The 26,680-nt window shown below is 41.4% G+C and overlaps 3 protein-coding genes across 3 annotated transcripts in view; all 3 read right to left on the bottom strand.

The window, feature by feature from the left end:
• The window catches only part of kif13a (kinesin family member 13A), a 33,746-nt gene extending 13,080 nt beyond the window's left edge, over positions 1-20,666 (bottom strand). The window contains exons 1-14 of the mRNA XM_010774964.1: positions 20,307-20,666; positions 20,000-20,090; positions 9,932-9,944; positions 7,790-7,850; positions 6,840-6,932; positions 6,003-6,183; positions 4,279-4,366; positions 3,636-3,770; positions 3,385-3,497; positions 3,186-3,297; positions 2,045-2,257; positions 1,810-1,920; positions 1,587-1,721; positions 395-525 (exon numbers count right to left, since the gene is read on the bottom strand). Coding sequence (XP_010773266.1) covers positions 395-525; positions 1,587-1,721; positions 1,810-1,920; positions 2,045-2,257; positions 3,186-3,297; positions 3,385-3,497; positions 3,636-3,770; positions 4,279-4,366; positions 6,003-6,183; positions 6,840-6,932; positions 7,790-7,850; positions 9,932-9,944; positions 20,000-20,090; positions 20,307-20,361 — 1,532 coding nt within the window. The 5' untranslated portion in view covers positions 20,362-20,666. The remainder of the gene's footprint in view (positions 1-394; positions 526-1,586; positions 1,722-1,809; positions 1,921-2,044; positions 2,258-3,185; positions 3,298-3,384; positions 3,498-3,635; positions 3,771-4,278; positions 4,367-6,002; positions 6,184-6,839; positions 6,933-7,789; positions 7,851-9,931; positions 9,945-19,999; positions 20,091-20,306) is intronic.
• A 169-nt stretch (positions 20,667-20,835) lies between these two features.
• LOC104948726 (E3 ubiquitin-protein ligase NHLRC1) lies at positions 20,836-22,856 on the bottom strand. The gene has a single exon (XM_010774946.1). The coding sequence runs from the start codon at positions 22,722-22,724 to the stop codon at positions 21,477-21,479; it is 1,248 nt and encodes a 415-aa protein (XP_010773248.1). The 5' UTR covers positions 22,725-22,856; the 3' UTR covers positions 20,836-21,476.
• Positions 22,857-23,529: 673 nt separating this feature from the next.
• Positions 23,530-26,680, bottom strand: part of ptdss1a (phosphatidylserine synthase 1a) — a 10,937-nt gene continuing 7,786 nt past the window's right edge. Inside the window, exons 9-13 of the mRNA XM_010774947.1 lie at positions 26,081-26,146; positions 25,844-25,943; positions 25,557-25,625; positions 25,198-25,261; positions 23,530-25,030 (exon numbers count right to left, since the gene is read on the bottom strand). Coding sequence (XP_010773249.1) covers positions 24,918-25,030; positions 25,198-25,261; positions 25,557-25,625; positions 25,844-25,943; positions 26,081-26,146 — 412 coding nt within the window. The 3' untranslated portion in view covers positions 23,530-24,917. The remainder of the gene's footprint in view (positions 25,031-25,197; positions 25,262-25,556; positions 25,626-25,843; positions 25,944-26,080; positions 26,147-26,680) is intronic.

Consider the following 26,680-nt stretch of genomic DNA (forward strand, 5'->3'; position numbering starts at 1 on the left):
CCCAATTTAGAAACACAGACTGATACGTCTTATACGTGGTCTGCAAAAGCACGGGAGAACAAGTAGGTCTTTAAACGAGATCTAAAAACAGGCAAAGTGGGAGCAAGTCTGATCAGGGGGGGCAGATCGTTCCACAGCCTGGGAGCTGCTACAGAAAAGGCCCTGTCTCCCCGCTGTTTTAACCTTAAATGAGAAATACTGATTGAGAAGGAACAATCGTTTTGCAGTGGGAGGGGCACGTGGCTCTGATATCAAAGCGAGGAGTTCAGATCATAAATTCCTTTACAGTGAGATCATGTGAAACACTGCGGTCCTGTCATCCATGAAGGAGAGACAACAGAGAGATTCACAGAGATAGGGAGAGTATATTGAAGCTGGTTGTATAGTAGCTCACCTGGCATTCCCAATGGGGGTCAGGGTGACATCACCGTCCGGGCAGAGCTCCAGGACACAGTGCTCCGGCTGGATACCGATACCGAAGAGCTGGATGTCCTGAGACGTGTCTGCGCCCACACGCGTGTGCTCCTACACACAGGTGCAGGACAGATTGAAAACACTTTAATAATGACACATCTGAAAATAATTACACCAACAATCTTGTTCCAACTTTCAGTTTATAACCTGCAAAATGTTGTTTTTTGAACCACTTTGAATATTGTCATTTGCAAAACAATAAAGTTAATTCAAGATAAAAACACAAGCCTAAGTGAAAGAACTTGTGTCTCTCTCATTGCAGTGTGGGCGTTGCTAAACAAACATCCAGGCTTCTAGAGGATGTCCAACCCTGCAGTGGACTAACCCATTTCACATTACCGTAGTCATTCCACACTGATATGCCAGGCTGCAGAACCCAGACAAAGGCCTGTTGTTCTGTTCGCCGGCTGCTTCCTCACATGCCTCCACTGCTACAGGTCCAACTATAGCCAGGCGGTTGTTAGACAGAGTGCTTTTTTGTAAAGTCTGCCTTCAAAGCTTCATCTGGATCACTACGGCATATGTGCTGCTTTCATATTACCACGGTGGTAGGTCTGTGTTGCTAACAATATGCAGTAATACCACAGAGAGTTAGTGACTAAATGTCTGCTGAGACGACTAATCCCTAAAATGAGACTGTTATTAAAAGAACTTCCTGGCTTCTGTACAGACTTCAGCCATTACGAGGTGCTTGGGATTTGTGAATTTCCGACCATTATATACAAAAAGTTACAGCATATGCCAAACATGGAGATATGACGCAAAGATATTCCATTCATTCATGGCGCTCAGACATACAATTGTCTACAAATCTATACACTGTATAAACATGTTTTTATTTTATTAGTGCCACTAAAAAAGAATCTGCATTTTGGGGCTGTGCATTGACCTTCATTTAGAACACCTTATGTTGAAAGTAAAATGGTTCAGGCATTAATCTAACCACATACATTTAATACAGACCGGTATGTTCACACTGAAAAGTCCCTAGAATCTAATTTCCTGTTTGATCACCCTGGATTTTGTAAACCAAAACATATGTATACATTTTAATGCTGTTTAGTCTCGTTTTGCGACTGGTTTTGCATTATCACATTGTAGAAGCCGTGTACCTTCAGGTAGTAGACCAGCAGCTCATTGAGGGCAGGATCTGCATTCAGGTTGACCAGGAAACACTTGTCTTCCCCCACTTTAATCCCTGATGTTTCCAGAGAGATGCCCATGCTCTCCAGCTGCTTTTGACGCTCCTAAACAAAGATAATAACGGTGTAACTGCACGTATAAATATGAAATAGATTTGTAGTTTTGCAGTCTCATTATGAGTGATGTGCATACAGTGGCAATCTCCTCTGTCTTTCTTAGTTTCTCCTCCCAGGTGACAGTCATATCCAGAATGAGTTTCTCAGACTCGTGCAGTTTCTCCTTCAGCTCAGGGGCCTTCAATGACTGATGGGAGAAATGGGGGAAAAAAATCAGCATCAGTGCTACCTGGTCTGATTTATGACATGTCTGCCATTCATTATTTATATAATTTGTGAGCCTCTGTGGTTCACCCACTCCCTCCGCTCACCTCGGCCTGAGAGAGTTGAACTTTGAGCTTCTCCACCTCCTCCCTGAGCTCTCTGATGATCCGAGCGTTGGGGTCTTCGTTCACGACGGCATGGTTGACGATTCTCTTGGCTCTGTCGGCATAGCGTAGTGTGGACAGCGTCTCCTCGTAGTTATCGGCTGATGGACTCACTGTGGCTATCATGGCTGTCTTGCTGTTTCCGCCTAGGTTATCCTGGAGACAAGGAAACTTGTTTAAAGAAGATATAGCTGCTAAATGTTTCCTTTCAGTCCAGATATAAAGATGGTAAAGGACAAATGAACAAAACACCAAAACAATTTTTTTTGTCACCTTTCAAGAGCAGAGGATTAAAATAACTGAGTGAATTTAATGTACGGTTATAATACAATTTGAATGTACTAGTACTTAAAGGTAGGGTAGGTAAGAATGGAGAAACCAGCTCGAGTGCGCTAGAATTTGAAAGTACGCAGCTGAAGAAAATCTGCCACTTCCTTACAGAGCCCCTCCTCCAACACACACGAACGTGCACATGACCAATGAGGGCACGAGATAAGTTTGTGCACAGATGGAAGGCTGACAGGCAGGTAGGCCATCCAGTTATTTTAGCCGGGCCGGCTCAGATGATTGGTCGTGCTTTTTACAGTACTACGGCTTCCACAGATGACATTTTTGTATTTATTGTCAAAGATTTTAATATATTCATTGCTATCGGGATGTTAATATAACAAAAAGAGTTTCTGAAGTGAATTACCTACCCCACCTTTAATGAGGTTATTTTTGATTTGATTCTACCTTATCCTCATACTACACTAAACCTCTGAGGGAATAATAGTACTTTAAAAAAATTTGGCATCTGAAGTTATTTGTTATTTTGTTAATTAAGGCTTCACATCAAGATCAACCTATATTATTTTTCAGTCCCCTAATACTACTAATACTGTTTTTGTATACATTTGAATGAAGGTCTTTACCTTGTAGTATTTTTATAATATTATTGTGGTATTACTACTTTTACTAAGTGAAGGCTTCGAATACTTCTTCTACCACTTTCTTTCAGTCACATTTAAGCAAACCTAGAACAACCACACAATGACCAAAACAGAACACATTTATAATAATAAGTGTAATTTGTGGGTCGAACCTTCAGTAGCCAAGTGAGGACGGAGTCTCTGTACGGCACAAACTTGGCCTTCCCCTTCCCTGCAGACTGATCCGCCAGAGCAGAGATCACACAGCCTAACGTGGTAAGGGACCTAGAAACACACACAGAAACATCAGCGTTAAACTGTCAACTGGACATCAAACATTTGTATGTCGTTCATTAAAAAACATAGACCCACTTGTTAATATTGCTGCCCTCTTTGAGTCTCTCCCCAGCAGCTCCAGTCTTGGACACTCGCTCACTTCCTGCCAGGTCGACCAAACTCAGCTTGCTCACTTTCTCCCCTGAATTCTGTTAACCATCACAACATGAACAAATAGTCAGAACCACGATAAGACAAATAGGATAAACACAGTGGAGGTAATTGTTTTTTAGTAAATATAAGGTTAATTAATAGGGAAAGTAGGTGAAAATCAAGAAAGCACTGACCCCAGACCGTAGATCAAGAAGTGTTTGTGTTACAATGATACTGAAGACGCCATGTGACCGACTGCTCTCCTCGTTCATGTTGGTGGCTGCAACTGTGCGGGATTTGTTCCCCTCTGACATTAACACCTCAATGTCCTATAAGAGATCGAGGTCATAAAAGACAATGTGTGTTAGGAAAATGGGAAAAAAACAACAATATGAAAACATTTTCTAACTAGATTTAGGTAAAGCTTGAACACTGATCATAATGAGAACAGTAACGTCAGCTGATATTCACATATGGCTGTGTTGTATGTGATGTAGCTGGGTTACAAAAGGCAGTGAGCCAAGGCTGTGGGAAAACCATGGCAATAATATCAGTCAGACAAAGAAGAACAGGGTGGAGATGTTAAAACTTAATTAAGGACCCTTCCAAGGGTTGGCATATAAATCACCAAAAAAACATGACTACATCCCACTTCAGGACATGTCTGCACTTGGGAGGATGTGAAACGAATGCAAATTCCCAACAGATGATTTACAGGGGTTTCTGCTGGATGCTATGAATCATGGGAATGTGAAATATGAGGCATGTGGTCAGTGATACTGGATTGATTCAGCTCCTCCTCTGTTCAGTGCGTTGACAGAAAGGTGAAAGACACACCTCAAAGTTGCTCACAGCCAGCTGAGACAAGCCATCCACATACGGCCCCAGGACTTTGTGTTCCCGGACCTTAAGGGAATGTCGGCCCCTTCAAAAATAGGGAAAGTAATGCAATTAGTAAAATAAGGGAGGAATAATGATCATTTCTAATAAGAACTTATTCCATACATAAAGGAATAAGAAATAGTGATTTATAATGCACACTTCTCACTTCACCAAGTTTATGTAACACTGCTTAGCAGCTCAACACATTCCATCTATGGAGAAGCTACAATTATCTCCTTTAACCTTGAGTCCGTAATCAGAATGGATAAAACTTGTGTATCAAGTACAAAAGTAACTTTCTGGGAAATAAGACACAGCCTCATATTTGTGTTTGGAAACAACAATGGCGTTTCTGAATCACTTCAATACATATCTCAGTTGCATTTGTTACAACTTGTTGAAATGGAATGGCTCGCATGTTATTGCAGTATTGAAACAATTAGCTCCTCATCAACATGCACTACAACTGCAATCAAATGTTAATGGGAGTGTAATGCCAAGATGACACATGAAAGAAATCATTGATGAAAAAGTTTATGAATTGCGAGACTGGCTAAGGCCAACACAAAAAAAGAGTTATCCCTCTCTTCACAATCTCACTTATCCCAGTTCTAAATCCATTGTTTCTTACAAAAGATGTGTATTTTTAAAACATTCTCAAATACATGATTCAAAAACATATACAATTTTGAAAAAAGACAAATGGTACTTTTTTTAAACAGCTTAGACAGTATTATTAAACATCAGTATATTGTATTTGTCTGGCACCTTTTCCAGCTGTTGGTTAGGCAATCTGATGTTTATTCAGGGATAGGATAGTATGTGTGGGAGTTTATTGTCATAAAGGAACACATCACGCAGTACATATTTTCTGTGTGTAAAAGGTAAACTAAGTGTAAGAGGTGGTTTCTTTGATGGTGCAGGTGTGTCAATTGAAGCTCATCTTCACCTGGCTGCGTACTAGGGGTTTAGAATAAAACCTATAGATCTGTAAGAGTCACTAAATTGTTGCAGCCAAAGAACCAGGTTCATCCCTTACACTGTAGTTATCTACCGCCCAATGCAGCAAAGAGGAGGATAAAACACTAGAAAATGGCCATGGCCAACTTATAGGGTGTGACAGAGATCCTGTTGACACTTAATATCACATGTCCAATGTTTAACCCTGAACATCAGAGAGGCAGAAAGACAAAGAGGGAGAACAAGAAAGTGAGAGGCGTGTTGTATCAGCGGGAGGAAGCAGCTATTGTAATGGCTTTGGCTGCATCTTCAGACATCTGCAGCGCACGGAGAGCTCCACTGTAGAGCCTCTGTAGGGCTCCACTAACAGATGTCCCTGAAACACACACGTTCACAGTTCACTCTCCCATGCAGTCTGTCTGCCAACCCACACCAGACCACGGAGGCGAAGAATGCAGCCGAGTCAGAGGACGATGCTGTCCTGCAGGAAATGATTGGGTTGAGCTTCCTACTCACATCATTCTGTCGCCATCCGCCATTCAGGCTACTAGACACTACAGAGCTATAAACAGAGATGCAAAACTACAACAAAGTGGGAGCTGACGGAGAGGTCACTGCTGCTGTGTCTGTGTCACACAAGGTCACAAGCCTCACCAATGCATTAGCAGATTCCATTCAGCGAGGTTAAACAGGTCACATGTGCCAGAAATCAGACTCACCCTTTAGGATCGAGGAGGTCACGGACCTTCTCGTTGTATATCTCCATGTAGGACACCTCCACCTTAAAAGTATGGCCCTCGTTCTCCACCTTGTGGATCCTCTCAAACAGCGAGCAGCAGAGTCGAGGGATTAAACCCGGCTGCTCCCCATTCCCCATCATGGAGAAGGACTTGCCTGAACCTGAGTAGATACCGCAGAGTCACTATCCAATACAGAAAACGTCTATAGAGTACTTCATTAACAGTAAAACTTTAAGCATCCTGATCATGAAATAAACAAAAGTCTCTACATGTTGTGACAAAACAAAAGGTCGACAGCCATGCTAGCAGTTCTTTGAAGCTTTACTTAGGCACAGCTATGCTTTGAGCTAAAGGCTAACATCGACATGCTAACAAACTTATGCTAACACGTTTAGCAGGAATAATGTTTATCAAGGTCACGATCTTAGTAAAGCGTTATAGCTTGATCTGCTATTTAGCCAAAAATACATAACTCATCAGAGGCTGATGGGAATTTCATACATCAGGTGTCAGAGGGCCATTGAAATATGTGTGCTCTTCTCTCCAAGAGTGACCACATGTTTTACTCTAAGACTGGAAGTGGGATGAAGTAGCTCATTTGATCCCGGGTGAAGGAAGGATATGAGTTAAGGGATTCAACAGTGTGATTATAATACAAGTCTTCCTGTGCTTAAAAACCTTCTGCAGACACATCTGGAGTAAACCTGACCCACATATATTAGTTACACATGCTTATGAGACTGCATAAAGTAATGGATTAAGCAACAACAAAAAATTAAGTGATTGAATGTGGTTTCCATCTGGATTTTCAGTTACCTGTCTGTCCATAGGCAAATATGCAGGCATTATATCCCTGGAATGCATTATCAAGTATTCCCTCTCCAAGGCACTTGAACACCACCTCTTGACCTTTCAGACAAAGAATCACCATGGAGATTTGGTAAACAGATAAACCATTCAGATGTATAAGTACTACTAGCCTTCTGTTTTGCATCATTGAATAAGTGCAATAACCTTAACACAGAGAATTGTATCAAAAAGGGCCACTAATCAGGAAACATAAAGAATTATTTCATCTTCAGAAATTCGGAAAAAGTATTCATGAAAGATGACAGAATCCTGTCTGGTCGTATGCAAAATGCTATGTAGAGAAATCTGTCGTGTTGCTGTCGTGCTTCTGCTGAATGGGACAGCTGTTTAACGAGCTATATAAAGCCTGGGCCTGGGCCTTGAGGCGGCCCTTCACTGAACAGATTGCCTTGTCTGTTCAGCACAAAGCAGATGTAAGCATTTCCATCACAAAATGAGAGCAATATAAGGAAATTATGTACAATGATTATGTAAATCTACTTCAGCATGGACATAATTACCTCACCTAAACCTAAAAATGGAGCTGTAACCTTTTCCATTCAAAACTCATTAGAATTGTAATTACTCAATTACAGAAGCACAATAGGAAATGCTTTTTTTTACTCTTCATGTTACAAATACATGTATGTTTTTGTATGTATAGTACAAAACACCATGATGGTTTCATTCTTTTGAGACAATTAACTTGGATATTTGTATGTATTCTCTCAAAATGCAAATTACCATATATACCTACAGTACACAATGCTTTGCTTTGCTTTATGCAAAAAACATGACCATCAAGTAGGGAGTTTCCCTGCGCTATTGCTGCACAAAGCTAAGCAGGTCTTTGAAGGGGATTTCATTTGAGTTCTTTGGCGATGAGTGGAGTATCAGATTCAGCATTTATGACTCACCAGCATATTTGGGAACGTTGGATTCATCCATGGACCAGAAACAGTGGTCAAAAGCAAACACCTGCAGGGAAGTCAGCACAAAGAGTATAAACACACACTTCTCACACTTGTCCAAGCATGTACAGCACAAAAACAACCTGAGTGGCCTTACTTATTTTGTGGTACAAAGACAGGCTTATTGTGGCGAACCACGCCACCCTGCAGTAAATCAGCAGGACGGGGGCTGTCTGAGTGAGTAAGATGAAGTCTAACGGAGTATTGTTGGCAAGGTGATGCTCGTTAAGACCGCGCCATGACTGTCTGCACAAATCGCCGAGTTATTTCATAGTGGCTGGAGTTAAATGAATTCATAAATCAGGGTCAGCGCTCCCCAGAAGAAATTCCAGCACCCAGTGACCCCCGTCTCCAAGGAAACGGGGCCGTGGCAGTTCCCGGTGGTGCAGGCTGGCTCTCAGCAGCAGAGACCCCTTGTGTCCCCCCGGCACCTGCATGAGCTATGAGAGGAGAACACACAGAGAGGATGGTCTCTGGGAAAGAGCATGGCCTCATTTAGCAAGGACCCCGACTCCTCACAGACAGAACTACTCCTGTTACTGCCTATGTTGGAAATACCCAATTATCAAAATCCTTTAGTTTCCATTAGTATGAAAATGGTGCATATATAGTTTGTTTTAATACACTAACAGTGTATGTTGATAGGGGATATGTAACTTTCTAAATTCCATACTGAACAAGGTAACAGAGCTTTTATGATTGCTGCTCCATCCCTTTGCCTTACTCTATCTACCATTACATCTAAAGTTACAGAGAGTGGGTCTCAATTATGTTTTAAGGTTATATTAAGGTTGTTTCTAGGACTAAATAATGAATGTAACAGTAAGGAATATTGACAATCTTATAATCACATATCTGTTTCTATCTATGCTGCTTCTCTGCAACTTTTTGGATAAAACAATAATATTATTTTATGCCAGCTAAGCTCCTTTTATAAAGATTTCCTCTGAAATGCAGAAACAATTGCTGCAGTCCTGTCATCCTGCTGTGCAAGCACAACAGTGCTGCGTGTTACTACTCGTGGCTTTCAGTGCACGACTGCAGCTCTGCCAAAGCACTTTCCCTGCACAAATACCCCAAATAATCGTGTTCCCTTCAAATCATAATAAGGGCTATTGGCCAGGGAACTACTGGTTGCACAGTCAGCATGGGAAGCACTGAGATCCCTGAATACTTTGAAAGCAAGACCTCCTCTTGTGACTTCAGACAAGTGAGTGGGTGCCATTCAAAGGAACAAAAAGGGCCATCATTCTCAATTAGGGCTGGTTTGGTAACTAGGGCTTAAATCTGCTCTGCTCTGTAACCGTCCAGCCTCAGGGTGTGACTGTGCAACAAATTGTTCATGATTGGACCATTACTATTAATCAGTAGTACAAATAATGATGAAGCGGAGGGACATAATGCCCTTTTTGTCATTTCTGGGATAAAATGTGGTCGAACGTGATTAGACGGCAACCTCAGTTTCCCATTTACAAAGCAGGGAGTTTAATTTGAGTGCCACTACAACTTAGCAGACAGCCACGGTCTAGCTGAAGGGCAGCTGAGGTTCACGGGCCCCAGAGACCCTGCTCTCATCAGGTCCCATCAGCGGCCGAGTGCACTGAGTACAAAGCCTGGCCCTGGTGTGTGAAACATCTCTGAGCTAGTCACCAGCGTGTTGTCAAGGGGGGAGGTGGGGGTGCACTTCAACAATGCAGCTTTGAATGCGCACACACACTGCCCCAGTGTCCGCGCTCATCCCTCTCTTATTGTAGAGCTTTTATGGGTGTTCACGAGATCTTAGAGCGCTGACACATTCACACGGACATCTATCCGGCTCCTGCTGACCCACCAAACTACTAAAACACTCTCAATCATGTCCCTAGAAACAACGGCACAACAGTAGGACCTGTACAGGATGCTTCTCCTCCCCTCAAGAGGATAAGGTTGCCTGTGCAGCATCCTGCTTCTGGAGGATTTCAGTATATGTGATGCCAGGACAGTCAGTGAAAGTCACTACAGATTACTGTTCCTGCTGACACTGCATGTCAGCTCTGTTGATGCTGGCCAGCTTCTTTTTTTTTGTAGCAACAGACACACACAACTTACCTTGGATTGTTTCCTGTTGAACGAAAGGTGCAATCCATCATAAAAAGGAGAAACCCAGAAAAGAAACAGGGGAGAGAAGAAATAAAATGGTTAGCATTGATACAATTTAACAGTCAGAACATGTTCCCACTCTGTAAGATGCAGCTGCACTTCTCACAGCAGGACATTTCCCATTGTCTGCCTCAGAAACAGCTTTTCGGACACTAAAATATGCACATTGAAACCAAAGCAACTTTTTTTTATGAAACTCCTTTCAAACTTTTACATTTTTTTAATTCCTTGCGTGGCTTCTTCATTCATTCCTTCTGTCATTCACTTGGGCACAGATTGCTACCATCTAGCATTTCCTAGTGGTAGGTGCTGCTGTGATTTGGTTCATAATTGGGCCAGTGGAGCGTGAGGAAGAGAAGAGATTTAGGATTCAATGTCCCACTGACTCTGTTGAGTAAATAGCTCTTATGGCTGTGGACTTAACAGAGAGGCCAGGTTGGGGAAGCCGCACTCAGCATATGCAGCTGCCGGAACCAAGGACAAAAGGGTCATATATATGGCACTGAGTTATGTAGGATTATTCTCCAAACCAGGGAGGGAATTCCCCAAAGCAGAAATTCTATAACAATAAAGTAACAGCTCCAAAGAAATAGAGGATCACATTTTTCTTTTCTAACATAGGACTCTAGCGCTTCTATATATCGGCCCCACTCCAGTCCTTCAACCGTCAGCAGATTCCTCCTGCAGGCGTCTCCTGGCACAGAGACAAAGGTGGGCATCACCTTCACTCAGTAACTAATACAGGGCCACTGAAACACTGCACCAAAGTGTCACACACACACCGAGCCGAGTCACCGATAATAGCACGCCTGGAGAGCTGTATGAAAAGCCCAGGAAAAAACCTCTTCTGTAAGTTTAAAATGAAAAGGTAGGAATTGAGAACAGATTTTCTTTCTTTCCAGGAAAGTAACTGTACTCATTATGATCAGGGACAGCAGAGAGCGGGTGGGTGGGCCACGTATGGGTTCAGACCCTGAATCTGAATCTGGGCCTCTGACAACCACTGTGACTGGGTGTCAATCAGAGAAGACAACGACAGCAGCAGGGACCCCTCCTCTAACCGGGCCCTCCACACTGCAGAACAGAGTGAGGAGCTATGATATATCAGACAGAAGGGTGCCCACATCTAAGACTTCCTGTGGGTAGACTAGGAGGTATGATCAAAAGGTACTGACCAGGCGTAATTAAAAAAAAAACTTCATATTTCAGTGTTGCTACAAAGTGGAGATGTCAAAGATGAAAGGAAAACGTGGGAGAGTTAAAACAACAAATAGAGAGCAAACAGCCCTGCGAAGAATGAGGAATGGACAAAGACAAAGACCAGATGTATCCCTACGGAGAACAAAGGGACAACAGATACAAGACCGGAAAGAGAGAGACAGAAGCAAACACACACAGACACACACTAAACGAAGAGACAAAACATGCAGCTATGGAATGTGTACAGTCTAGACTCTGCAGCAGGAGAAACTACATCTACTGAGTGAGAGCTGCAGCAGTGGTTTGATGGCTCTTAATCATTCTGTCGTATTATGAATGTACAGTATGCTGTATGGTGTGCCAGGGTTGCTTAACAAGACAATGGGGGAACTGTTTCGAGGTTGCTACATTTAGGATTTCATTCATAAAGTCTTATATAAAATGTGTTTGATTAAAAAATGTACTTTATTTCATTCGTGTTTTCCTGTTATACTGTGTTTCATTACATCCCTCCCCCATCACAACAATAAGATCTCCCTCTCAATAAATCAAAGTACATTAGACTTCAGTTCTCCCATTCTGTTTTGGAAATAATCTCTTTAATCTCTCGAGAAATCTGTCCTTCTGAGCAGTTTGTACCTTACTTGTAAAACACAAGCTATGTCATCCATATTTGGTTGTAGAAATACTTTATTTATAATTTCAAGAAATTGCAAACAAATGTGTATTTGTACAATGTTTTAGGGGCAACATTACTAATTAGGACTGTTAGAGATGCTCATTTAAAAAACTAAATATCATTGCACCTTGTGTAAAAACCATGAATATGTTTATTGCAGTGGGTGCTGCATTTGAAATAAATGATTAAGGTCTATCAATAAGACAATACTCCTTTGAGGACTTTTTTCAATCACCTTTTTTCAAGCTACTTCTAATACTTGTTTTGTCGAAACAAGCAGATCTCTGAAAATATATATTTTTACTGTAATTTGACAAAAAAAGCCACAAACACTGAGCTGGAAGCAGAGACAAATGACTGAAACAATATTCGATTAAAAACTAGTTTTTTGATTTTAACTAGTTTTGTAATTAAATCTACATTGTTTACATGATAACCCTAACCCTAGGATCATTTGTTAGATCACTTTTAAATCCTCCAGGTAAGCAAATGCTACCAGTGGCAGCTCTGTCACAAATGTTTCAGTGCAGCTCCAAGTGACTCAAGCATGAAGCATGCGGGTCATTTGCTTAATAGTCAGCCCACATGCCAAGTCGCTGACTGCAGGGCTTATTAAAGGATGTGTTGTGGTTGACCAAGTGTGTGACACACATGTACAGTATGGCACAGAAGTGCCAGATAACATCAGATTCTCCCCCTCAGAGGCAGATGCAGGCGGACACTGCAGACCCAGCAGGGCATGTTGAAGTATAGGGTCCCATGGGGGGTGGTTCTGCATGCTGAGCGTCATCAAAGGCCTGCAGCTACCTGATGCCAAGGCACCCATGAGTGATTTCAACTTGGTCGAGGGGGGACACTGGTCTTCCACAATACGATGATCCCCCACCCCTCGATACTGATCCTGCCGTGGCAGACGGATTAAAGGAGCACATTTTGATCTTCTTTATGAAATCCTTGTTTCTTATCTCTTTTTTTTTTTTTAAACAATATCTTTATTCATTTTTCTTTCTTTTAAACAACAAGACACACCATACCTTACAAATACTTACGACAACAAAACATTAAAATAAAACAAATGATGTGAAAAACAGAGACAAAGACAAGACAGGACATCATTACAAAAATTAAATGAAATTGAAATGTAAAATATATAATAAAAATAAGAGACATTAATGAAATGAAATTTAAAAATAAAATAAAATTGGGCAGTAGCAACATTATCCTAAAAAGTGTACATAGTCACAGCAGTTTAAGAAGTACTTTACTTTTCCATTCAACTAGATTTCTCTCATTTCAACCAGATCGGGCCCATTGTTATTTCTTAGCATGTTTGACACATTAACATCACCTAACAGTTGAGTAAACGGGCCCCAAACCCTATCATAGGTTTCTCTTATCACTTTTAGTAAGAAATCTACTCAGAATCAGACTGGGATCATTTTAACATGCATCACAAATACTTTAGAAAGATGTATGCTGGTGCCCAAAAGGAAGGTATGAAGAGTGGGAGAGCAGCATTGGAATCCCCCCACCCGCGGTTATGGAGCCGGATTAAGGCCACTGGGTTATTATTCCACCGAAAACTGCACTTCTAGCCCAGTAGGCAACACACCAGATTAATCTACGGTATCATCCACTTACTGGTGGATCTCTCCACCCTTAAAAAAATGAAAATGCATCCCCACGCTCAGACATAATATATATTTTATATGTATAATTTAATTTAATCTGACAGCTCTTAATAACTCTCCAACTGACACATTGGGAGCAGGCTGCTTGAAGTTAGCTACTGATGTCAGTAGCGTTATCGTCTGAAAACAGGGTTTGAAAATGAAATGAAAATGTGTTTAAAATAATAACGAAAAATAATTCAATCAAAACCGCTCATGTTCTGGCTACCCGTTTCCCAATGCATGAAGGATACTGTCAGATTTGTCATTGTGATTCAGCAAGCTTTGTAAGACTTCTGATAATATAATCCTGCCGCATTAATAGAATATATGTCAAAACCCAAAGTCAACCCCCCACAGAGATAACATTCAGACCATGTATCTGCCATGCACACACACACTCGCAAATTACAGTCTTTTGCTAGCACTCCTCCCATTGATTTAAAGTCTGATCTGTTGCTAAAACTCTGCCTCCCCCACCCTTTAAGCCTCCTTTAAACAGCACATGTGACCTTTTTCCCCTTTTGAAACACTTCAGCAGTCAATTACAATTCAACAAACTCCAGAGCCAAAAAGTATGCTTTGAGCGTGTGTCTGTGTGTGAGAGAGAGGGAGAGAGAGAGAGAGAGAGCGAAAGAGCGAGAGAGAGAGAGAGAGAGAGAGAGAGAGAAAGAGAGAGAAAGTGTTGAGTTACAACACACTGTGCTCTCAGAGGCGACAGGCTAACATTTCAGATGGTCGTCCAGTATGTTTAGAACGCGCGGGGCCCCACCCACTCGAACCAGAGGTCACCCTGCTGCAGACAGACAGCAGAGAGCAGGAAAATGCTGAGCAGTTGGTTTCAGTGAGAGAGGTGAGCACCCTAGATGATTCCTAATGCAACACTGAGCTGGGTGTCATTTGTATGTAAGCAGGAGTGATCCAAAAGTAAACATGACAACTTGTTGAAGTCAGAGGTTTACATGCAGAAGTATTGAAAAAACAGCACTAAAGGAAGTTGCCTTGTTGATGACAGAAACAGACCTGCAGGATGGATCAAAACTACTGAGACAGCAAACTCTGACTTCTGCCACACAAACCATAAGTGGAGCTTCTTCAGTTTTATTAATCATCAAAATTTCCACTTTTGAGAAGTATTTAGATCCTTTTACTAAATAGAAGTATCAGTACAACAAGGCAAAGTAGTAAAAGTACTGAATTTAACTTTAACTTTGCAACCTATGTGGTATAATGAATACTTAAGCATGATTTTACTCTCAATATAAACGTAACGTCAACAAAATATTTAGTCTAGCAGAAACCAGCAAGGTAGCAACTTCACCTGCAAGATAAATGTTGTGAAGTACACGTTACAATATGTCCCTCTGGACTGATGTTAAGTACAAATTGATTAAAAAGGAAATACACAAATACAGTATTAGTACGTTAAAATTGTACTTAAGTACAGTACTTGAGAACATGTACTTTGTTATATTCCATCATTGGTCTTGGCTAGTTAAGCTTTTCTGAAACAAATGTGTTGATGGGTCATTGTTCAAAATGCTAAAATTAGCTTCCTATGAAAATATTTGGGGTGGCTGTGGGATATCACTCATTACGACATCAACATAACTCGAGAATGTTTCTGTAACTTGGCAACTGCTGTCGCTAGGCAACAGTGATAAACATGGAGGCAGCTTCATGAGTCAGAGTTCCAATATGGAAGCCAAGCGCAGGAACTTAAAAACAGCTTTAATGAACAGCGCTGTCCTCCGCATTGCACATGATGCTCCTACCGACTTCTGCGTGGGACCTTCAAAGTTTCCATAACAAACGTTACCAAACACAACATATGATGCAGGCAGGGTCTAATTTAATCCTCTCTGGCATTTATGACAGCACTGTGACAAGCTGGGTCAGCAACATGCTGTGTGTATGCTAAAACACAGAGAGCGATACTGACCACATCGCCCTAAAGCCTTAAATTTAGTTTCAAAAAACTAACCAGAGAAAAGTCAAGCTCATCAATTTGTTCAATTTGGTAAGGTTTCCTCCTAAAGGGAACATTACGTGACACATTTACTACCAGGACACACCTCCTTTAACCCTTTCTGCTTGTAGATGTCACTTATCTGAATGCATTTGCCTTATGACGGACAATAGACAACAATGGCCAAACTAATCATGCTCATGATGTTCAAAACAGATCAGAAAAGTCATTAGTTTCAAAGAGAAATGTGACAAAGACATGTTTACAGTAATTATTAGCATGAATATAATTCAATCTAATGACGACAGTATTTTTTCCAGACAGAGACGAGTTAAAATTATGTTTATGTTAATGTTGCCCAGCTCCACTTCACAGACTGAAAGTGAGTCAACAATAGGCATATTCCAGCACGCATGAAAAAACATGAAAACAAGCCGCCGCATCAAAACTTTAAAAAAAAAAAAAAGGCCTCATCTGAGAGAATCAAGCAAGGAGGAAAACCAGAATGGGTATGGAAGAAATGTCCAAGTATGGCTTTTCACATATTCTGCTCTCAGAGTGAGCAGCCACATCTGAGATTAATGAGACACAGGCTTGACAAAGAGGGAGGGCGCCATCTTTTCTCAATTCCGCATCAAGATGTAAACAATGTCCCACCCTCTAAACAAACAAGGAACGGTCCCTGAGGGAAAACAATCACTTTATCAGCCACACACAACACTTTCTCCTAATAGCACGCATGAACAAAGCCTTACAGAGGAAGGTTGCGGTGATTTTAAGCCGCATTACTCTGAGAACAACATCTTACTGAATGGAAAGGTTGATTATTGGAACATAGGGAACAAAGACAAAAGGAACATTCCTGAGTGCAGTCATTAGACAAGGCAGCATTGTCATTCAGTAAAAGGCTTGTTTTGGAAAGTATGATCCAACTTGGTCATATGTGACCAGAGACAAAATGTAATAACTTCCTAAAGTTCAACAACACAGGAGACTGACATGTATAACACTTTTCTTAAAGGGGACATATTAAGATAATTTTGGGAGATTTCTTCGAGAACATGTCTGTATGCTTTGATGTTCAAATAAAACATGTATACTGTCTGATTGAATCTGTACTCACCCTCTGTTTGAAACTCTTTGTTTAAGCGTCTGTCTATTTAAGTCTGTCTCCTGAAAAGCCTGTTTCTGCCAGTAAGAAAAATATTGTGCACATTTCCCCTGTTTAATCTAACCAACCAGCTGCTGGCTAAGGCTTCATATTACTGTACTGATATGATTGGTATTGATCTTATTATCTAATTGTTCTTCAAAAAGCTAATCAGTATAGTCACAAAAATGTCTATTTTATTTTTTAAAGGCTGCTTTTAAACAACTGTATTACTGTTTATGCAGTAGAAGTAGCATTCTCTCAGGGTAAGCCTTTCTCAGTTTACAATATGCTAGTAAGCAAGACAACTCAGTGAAGAGAAGATCAAACTAAATTAGCTATGTTAACCATAAGTGATAAGGAAGAGATTAGAGCAGAAATTACAAGCTTGGTTACGGCCATTTTCAGATAAAGACATACATCATCTAGAAGAGGCATTTCTAGTTATTTTGTACACTACAGTGGAAGGATAGGAAAGTCATTCACCTGAAATAAACTACACTCTGGTCTGCCTCTTTAAAAAAGGTAACTTTGTTGTTAGCTATTGGTTTTTAATACAAAATGCAGAAAAGCAGGGTTAGCATTCAGAGGACTCTAAAGGCAGGATGGGCCTGCATTCAATTGTTGAAAGTTGACAGACATGCTGGGATACGATAAATGTAATACGGTCCCATTGTGTGAGGGTATTTTCCTGTCATGATGCTCCAGCACTCTATCCCTTAGCAGACAGCAGCCTCAGGTATTTCTCTGCCTCTTCCCCTCCTCCTTCATTGTGTCCGAACCTCTAAGGAGAGCAGACAGACTTTACCATATTCCCATTTCAAAACTCCCGTTCGTGCCAACTCAACAGGCAGATGAAAGATTAAACTTGGGAAACTTAACCTGTCGCCCTGGAGTCACAATCATTCGCACACTACTGAGATTAATGTTCATTTCTCAGGGAAATAGGAGAGGGGGGCTCGGGTCACGAGTGTTGCTTTAATGCTCAGCGGTGCAAAGATTGAGGCTTAGCCATCAAAGTAAATCCCTGATATTTCTTCAAATTCTTTAGGTGACTTAAATGTTTTCATGGAGCTATGTGGTCTCCTGAATAAGTTCAGACAGAAAGTTTTCAATGCCCCCCAACATAAAAGTGGCTCCGAATTCACCCCACTAGAGACTTCATATCTCATTAGACTGAATGCATTGTTAGTTTTGTTGGTATTGAGCAAATCTATTGGGAAATATAGGTACACTGAAATCCAAACAATGTTATGTCATTTTTCTTCCCATTGTTAAACCCCAAAACCTACACTGAAATATAAAAATATCCATTACGGCTGTCTCCTCTTTGAGGCTGTGCCTGAGAATTCCCATGGGAGTGAGAAAGTTCCCATGATCTCGGCCCTACAGCCATATTTGGCATGTTAATACCCACTACATTTGAAACACAGGAGCAGGTGTCTTTGAAAACAAGGCAAAGCTCAGGGTATCCCCTTTTTCAGCTTCACAAGAAGCCAAGAGGCAAATTATATGGTTTAAGAAAACCATGGCAGTCTAAACACAGATACCCTAAACACACACACAAAAACACACACTGCACTAGCACTGAAATGTCAACAAGTAATTATATGCCTGGACTACACTATAGAAAAGAAACGTGACATAATACAACCAAACCGAACTGGAGTCACTTTGCAGCTACAGAATCTACTATATAAAAAAGGTTTTGCATAATAAAAAAATCCGTAAAAAACAATTCAAGAGTGATACGACATCTTAATCAGATATGGAAACCTCGCCTGGATGCGAAATGGGTTTGTGTCGCACACAACAACATAGCAACAGGTAGCATTGGAAAGATCCAGCATCAGATCCAAATAACACTTCACTGAGAAAGTACTGCAAATGTATTTACTCCTAAACTCTGTGAACTCATTGTTGTTCCTCTGACCTCTCACCCAGGACAGCCTTTCCTTCTGTTATGTTTCCCATTCTGACATATGTTAGCTTTGAGTGTGATTTGTTTAATTGCCTGGAATGCCGCCATTGTGTGGCAATTTCTGTTCTGATAATTGCCTTAAATACAGGTTAATGTGTGGTCTGGAGCTTTTGGGGCAGAAAGCTTATTACCATTTAATGCTGACTTTTAGTTACATGGAACAGCAGAGAAAGCGTTACACTTTAACAAGGCTGGATGTGGGCCATGAGAAAAGCCTTCCCTGTGGCAGGTTTCGCCTCCTATGACTTCATGTTAGCAGTCACGCTGTGGACTTTTATTACAGTTGTTGAGACTATTTGAAAAATAATTCATTTATTATTCTTAAGATGTGTTTGCGCCGGAGGGGAATCAGGTCAGCTGTTTAATCATGTGTGAAACCAGCAGCAGTGGCCACTGAACCAAGTATAAAACTGTACAAAACCACTACAATGGCCGAAATATATACATCTCTGACCGTTGCTAACAGGCATTCCCAACCATACAGCATTAGCCTACACGTTGTGTGAACTCCTCATTACAATCTCAAAGCCTGTCAGAATGCAGGCCAGGCAGAAACTGTAGCTTCTTTTTGCTGACCTTCACTGCAGACAGGCAAAGTGTGAAACACTACAAGATGCAAAGCTTTTCTTCAATTGTTTGCGATTCAAATATCTGATAAGAGTGTAGAGAATTCTTTTTTTACAAGACACAATGTGTGGTTTGAAAGCTACATAAGTTGAATTAGTTCTGTCTCTGGTGATGCCCTGAGGATTGACATTAATCTGTTCAGTCTAACAGGCGTCTTCATGTTTTACGCCTCCCATGGCCATAAAACCCAACGTCAGATTTGCGATATAAGAGGATAATATTATTATGCTAAGGTGATTAGTATTGAAAAGTTCCTCTATGAGTTAAATAAAAATAATATCATGTTGCAAGCAGGTGGCTGCCAGAGATCATATCATAAGCAGCAGGAGTGCAGCATTCCTGCTTATGTACAGCATTCACTGGCAATTATGTTAAGAAATGGTCTTAATCCAAGATGAATGCTTACAGCTTTTATCACCATTACTGTGTACCATAATAATGTTTGTATTTCTCAGACTTTAAAACTGGATAGATCATTTGATGCTAACCTTGAATGATACTGTATGACATCAGGGGTGGGGATAAGGTTATCACAGTGAGAGTGTTTCTCTGCTTTTTCGTTCAGAAACAGCCAAAGCCCCATTATGTGCTGCACAACATTATTTGACTCTATTGCACTGAAACTCTGCAAAGATATGCCCTACAACATGCTCAGTGCACTACATTTTCTTGAAATAATGAACCATAGGCCTGTATTCATTTGCAAATACAAAGGGTTGGCAGGGTTTCAGCTTTGTTTACCTGTTGTCTCCTTTTCCATTTGAGGGTGGAGGGTGCAGAACTGTTTGGTTGTCTTCCATATCCACAACACATTTTGTATTCAGTTCAATTTCTGTGGAGAGAAGTGTGTTATTGGACAGTAAAGCAGATTGCGGGGGTGTGAAAAGTAAAATCGTAGCGACTTTAGCTGTGTTCAATAGACTGAGCTCTGACTTCATAACTCGAGCTGAAAGCAGCAATGGCGAAGAAATCCAAACTTTATGATAATGTTGCATGAATCCGAGGAGACAGACAGTTTGCGAAGAAAAATCATCGTTATAACACTTACCCCTGCGGTTCATGGGCCGAACTCTCACTGCAACTTTTACCTTTGAATCCGACATTTTTGTCCACTTTTTACTCCCACCCTGTCTATGCGCTGAGCTAGCAATGTATAGTCTGTGAATCCCCGACAAGAAGCCCGGGTTTGTGCCGGTAAAAAAGGCAGCAGACTCTAGTTAAACAGCACTAAAAGAGTCCAGACCTCGAGGAAATGAGATAGCAATGTGTTCATTTTTCCGTTATATCCATCTAGGTTCGCTTTTTGTGCAAATCCAGCACACTGCTCCAGCCCCAGACAGCATCCCCACCGCCATCTTCCACTGGGAGCACGACTGCTCTCCTCTGGCGGACTGGAGACGGCTGTGCCAAACAGGGAAAGGATTTACGCACCGCGCCGCTTAACGGGGGGAGACAGGGGGAGAGCAATGTGAGGCTGTCTGACATGTTCATTCACATGCTCCCGAGAAAAGCATAATGTTAGGACAGTTATGAGGTCAGAAGAGATGAGGGTTTATTAAAAAGGCTTTATTAAAATGTCTAAGCACACTCTCTGACAAACACATTAGTATTATTAATATTACTCTCACCAAATTAAAATAGCCTAATATTCCCAGTTTGTAGCCTATGTCACAAACCATTTTGTAATTTGTTTTATTTATTGTATAACTTTACTTACATATGTTTCACTAGTTTACACACATAATAACTTAAGTAACCATATATGAGGACATTTTTACATCCACCATGTGTAAGTGTTAATTATAGGAACATGTAATAAATGATCTCAGTACCCAATGTGCCCTTTTTTTAGCAGACCCCATTAGAACAAAACCACTTATTTGTTGCTCAAATCCTCATCATAGATTTCTGTCCTTCTAAATATTAAATGTGAGCAATTTAATCAAAAGTGATTTTTTTTTCATTTTATTTCTGTGGCTCCAAAAGCTGAAAGTATCCAGTGTATCACAATAACAATAAATAGTTGAATGTAACAAATCAAACCAAAAACTGTCTAAAATGTTGTACATTTCATAGCATGCAACCCAGAGCAGCATATATCTCTAATTTCATTCTATTCACTTTACTTATATTTATCAATAGTATTGCCAGGTCATCTTATCCCATGATAAGCTGCACTTCACATACCGTAGCTCCTGTAATACTGTCCATACATTAGCTATATCAAGGGCCCATTATCAGATTTTGCAGAATAAATCTTCACTGTATGGTCTCCACCATCCAGAATGATGAGGGAGTTGTTCAGTGTCACCAGTCCAACTGGGCGGATAAGGTCATCACCAACTAATGGGGTCAGGGCGGGGCCACTCTGGAGCTGCCCCAAACTCCAAATCATCCCCATATTGGAATCAATAACAATCACATCTCCATTTTGGTCAAAGGTCATGACTGACATTTGCAGCCTCACTTTTGACTGCAGCATCAAGCTGAAAGTGTCCGTCTGATAAAGGAGGCGGAAGTCTTTTGTGAACACTCTCAGCCTGGTGTGTGGGTTCCTCCCTGGTGGATATGTGTCCTCAGATAAATGCTCCATCACTGCAGTGTTTCCAGTCGCTCCACAGCAGGCCACCGCTTTTGGATGCTGCAGGTCTGATACGACTCTTTGATTCTTTACAGCGAGACCGTTTATAAAGTCCACCTTTACCTGAGACAGCGTACCGGCCTGGATGTCTGAGACCAGGATGTGCCCACAGCTGTCTGTATCTACACCCCAGGGCATCTGAAAGGAATCTTTCACCGTCAACACATGGTTTCCCCTGGAGGTGAAAACCTTCAGGGCTTTATCCCCAGCATCTGTCACCACCACGTGACCATAGGAAGTCACAGCCACATCCACTGGGAAACAGATCTCCCCACTGCCTTGTCCTTTTGGCCCAAAACTGTGCAGCTTCCTGCCCTGCGGACTGAACACCACCACCCTCTTCTCGCCATCATGCACCACCACTATAGTACCTGAAGATCCCAAAACGGATATCCCAGTGGGGTTGATAAGAGTCCCCCACCCCCCAAAGGCTGTGCAGTGGTGCAGAGCCCTGGCTGTCAGACCTTCAGCCAAGCCAAGGCCTTCCTTTGCCCTGTGAGGAGGGGCAGGGGGTGTGGGACTCAGGGACAACAGCAGCTCCTGCAGGTCACTAAGAGCCTGGCAGTGGGAGTTGCTGTCAACACTGCACAGCTGTCGACAAAACGGGCACTCCAGCTTCCTCAGGAGAGGGTGGGACAGAGCCCTGATGCATTCCAGACAGAGCACATGGCCGCAGGAGAGGTTCTGCGGTCTGTGCTCCCTCTGCTGAGTGCTGAACTTCTCGAAGCAGACTTTACACTCCAGCAGGTTGATCTGGATCTCTCTGAGAATCTCCTCAGGACTCCTCAGGGAGCCTCGACTCGGGAAAGCAGGACCCTCAGCCATGAATTATTTTGATGTTCTTCAAACCTACTCAGACAGATCAGTCAGCTGATGCAGGCTGCAAAGGTTCAGAGCCAAAAATAGCTGGATTAAAAAAAAAAAACGTTCACTTATATGGATAAGTAGCCTAGTGAAGAGAGGGCTATGAAGGCAGAGCACTGCAACATTCTTGTCAACACACTCATGTCCTTTGCCTAGGCCCAAATTGTCATGTGACATGATGCATTAAACTGAGGCTCACTGCTGCCCTCCTTTGGAAATCAGCTGACACACATGCTGGAGCCCCCATTGTGTTTTGAACACTGAAAGCAGAGGACATCACAACATTAATACATTAATATAAGGTATTACAGCTTTCTGGATCAGAACCAGGATCTCCAATTGCCATCACCTGGTGTTCGTGTGCCAGAACACTCACTGTGTGGCGACAGCTGCATGCAACTCATGGCTTTTTATTTCAGTAATTACTAGATCTCCAGTTGTTACTACTGTTCATATTAAGACCTAAACAACATTCTTTTATGTTCCCTTCAAAGGGAACATGAAGCATACCTTCAAAAACATGTTGCTATAGGTCAGCACGAGGCAGCTATTTCAGTCTCTGTATCAAGGTTTGCAGACGGAGTGAAATCTGATCCGAGACGGGCAGTGCTTCAGTCAGCCAATCCCTCAGTCCTCTGCTGCAGCAGGGCACTCTTTGGGGGTCAAGCAAGGTCATCCAGGATTTCCTTTTGTTAGGTGTTATTGTTGCTGTAAACTGCTGCTTCATTTAAAAACTACAATAATAATCCACAACGAGTTTAAGAGGAAATGTAAAACATGTTATTATGTCTCTTTATTTCACAGTGAAAAAGAACAGCCATTTTCTTTTATAGGAATTATTTTTGGCAAATTACATCTTAATCCAGAGATATGTACCCTTAGTCGTGTCTACAGTAGCAGAGGAGCCTGGTCCATTCCACAGAGGTCCACCTCTGGATTGTCGAGGATTATGAAGGATATATGTTTATTGAGATGATGCTGACAGAGCAATGAAAATAAACCTTCAAGAAAGCACTCGAGAGCAGAATTTAGTTTCAATACAAACTGAAAAAAGTATGGAGTAAAAAAGAAACATGCAAACAGGCACAAGGTGTGAATTTAAATGTTACAATGAGAGTGAAATACGTAAAAATAACAATTCTGGCGCCTTGTTGTGTGGTGTTATACAAAGATCTTGAGTACTCTTGTAACATTCTACTAAAACATTTGATTTGACACAGCCATGCAGATGCCATATATGCCGTAACAAGAAGGTTGACAGTCAAACCAGACGTCACATGCAGGAATCGGAATAATTGTCCTCTGTAATCAGTAAAGTAAAGAAAAAGAAAAAAAGCAGCCACAGATGGACACGGAGAGTAAAATCACTCAAGGTCACAAAATACTCAAGCATAACAAAATGTACAGTATTTGCAAGAAAACATTCTGAAAGTGCTTCGACTGTGTGTTTCCTTTTGTTCCTGGTCACACACAATCCTCAGTCAATGATCCTTACAAGCTAAAGCGGTCTTGCATTGAAATTCTGCCCACATTCAAGTTACAAACACGAAACAAGTGTGAACATCTATGATTTAAATAGACGATAGATGATGATGATGCTTTTAATAGACGTTGTCCTTTGTGTGCTATAAACACAAAGGCTCCAATAAACGTAATCAATTCTGCATAATGGCTTTTAACATTAAAATGTGTAGGTCCAACATACTGGAGTTAAGGCTGGAGTAAACCAGTCAACATCATTGATATACTGTGTCATAGAATACATGTTTCTAAATGATTGTTCATTAGCTACAATGATCATGCAGTCACATCTACAATCGGCAGTTTTTAACGCCACCATTTCCCCTCTCTCTGTCTGTACACACAGAAACCTGTGATCAGTGGTTCAGGAGGTTTTTTTTATGACTACAGTTCACAGTTTAAAGTGTTCATCTCTGTAGCCCAAGCCTCTGTGCACTCCTAATAACTCTGCATGGGCCTGATATCCACTTCTCCTCCTCTGTCTCCACTCCCTCTACTGTAGGTGCGGGCTTTCTAGACTTTATTTACACCAGGAAGTGGTTGCATCTTTACTCCCTTTTCCACCTGGGATCCTTCACACCTGGCCCCTTGGAGTGAGTTCAGGAGACGCACACCAGCCACTGGCTCAGACTCCTACTGGCTGTCCAGGCCGTTTACAGATTGGGTGTTTGCGGAGCCCTTCCCTCTGAGTCTGGTTGTTGGGCTGTCGTCGTCTTCGTCTTCGTCTTCGTCCAGCGTTGTGTCTTCTGAAACAGTGAGGAATGAGTTCATAAAAATATTTTACTGAACCTTAAATTATGAGTAAAACTCAATTTCAAAGACCTTTACAAGATTACAGTTCCTGTAAATATCTATGTTTTAACTTTTAATCAGCCTCTCTTATGGTTGATGAATTAAATCAAAATCAATGTACCTTTTAACTCTTCTGGGGCATATTCATCATATTCATTGTAATAACAGTCGTCTTCTGAGAGGGTCTGTGAAAAGAGAAGAGGAGACATGTGACACACACACCAAAACAAAACCTGACCCTGTGAAGCTTTCAAAGCAAACTGACTGGTAGCAATGTTTAAAAGGGAAAGGATTTGAAGCTTATATTGACACGGGGCAAGTGATCTTATTGTGTAACTTTTCTTACTTTATTGCTGTGTTCGGGATGTTTCTGGGCATAGCAACCAGGGGCCAAATCATAGCACTCATCCAAGAAGAAAAATCTACAAAAATGTCAAGAAAGTGCAAATACACTTCTTAACTGTAAAGCAATAGACATACCTTTTCATTTGGACCATAGGTTTCAGCATACCAAACCATTCCGTACAGGCAGAGGAATGTAATGAAGGCCTATAAACAGATAGATGGTTTAATGATTTGTTGAAAATATTTTATAAATAATTAACAACAGATAAAGCTTTTCAGGTTGAAAAGTTTATGATGTAAAACAGAAAGAAATATGTGAATATGTGTGTCGACGGCAAATGTATGACCAGCCAACTACTGACTGAAGAGCATAGTATATTTTTTTGAGCCAGAAATGCAACATTACTGAGAACTGATCTTACCAAACACAGCAGCCACAGGACCACGTACAGGACCTGGGTTTTTGAGAACAAGTCCTGTCCAAACTTAATGCATCCCAAGGCCTCCAGAAAGGCTACTGCCCTGTGAATGAGGGGAACAAAAACATTAAAGCCTCTGACCGACCTGTAGTTCACTTTGAATATTACTAAAAAACAAATATGCCGAATATATGCAGCTTTTAACTGAAAGAAAAATAATCAACCTTTTAAAACACTTACCCAAACACCCAGCACTGGGTCCCAACTCTCTTGCACTGTGTGTCTGTAAGGTACGCATAATACTGCCTGAAGCAAAGAACAAACACAAAGCAAACATTAGAAAATATTACTTGTAGTTTAACATGACTGCCTTATGTTGGTCAAACTGTCAAAATAAGGATCACAATTTAAATATATAATACAGGGTTGTCAAACTCAAGGCCCGGGGGCCAAATCCGGCCCGCGACTTCATTTGATGTTTCCCCGCAAGAGCTTGCAAAGAATATAATACGTTTATTATACGGTTACATGCCACTTTACAGAAGCAGGTTGCCCATAAACTACATGTCCCACAATGCATCTCGTTTGCGGACATGCGCACTGAAGAGACTTGCAATTATTTGCCCTGGACTTTTGCTTTCAAACGTAGTTACCGGTAGTTATTACCCTATCCCAGGGGTTTTCAAAGTGTGGGNGCCCGGGGGCCAAATCCGGCCCGCGACTTCATTTGATGTTTCCCCGCAAGAGCTTGCAAAGAATTTGAAATTACTCCGACTGTTTCTCTCCTCTTGTCGTGTCTCTGTGTGTGTTTGAATCTATCGTGCTGACTGCACCGATTTG

This window comes from Notothenia coriiceps, unplaced genomic scaffold (genome assembly GCF_000735185.1).
Source record: "Notothenia coriiceps isolate Sejong01 unplaced genomic scaffold, NC01 NC01_scaffold00014991, whole genome shotgun sequence".
Lineage (NCBI taxonomy): Eukaryota > Metazoa > Chordata > Actinopteri > Perciformes > Nototheniidae > Notothenia > Notothenia coriiceps.

Bases quoted from the DNA above. Each gene is read 5' to 3' on its own strand.
- LOC104948726 (XM_010774946.1), bottom strand. From the start codon at position 22,724: ATGGCTGAGGGTCCTGCTTTCCCGAGTCGAGGCTCCCTGAGGAGTCCT.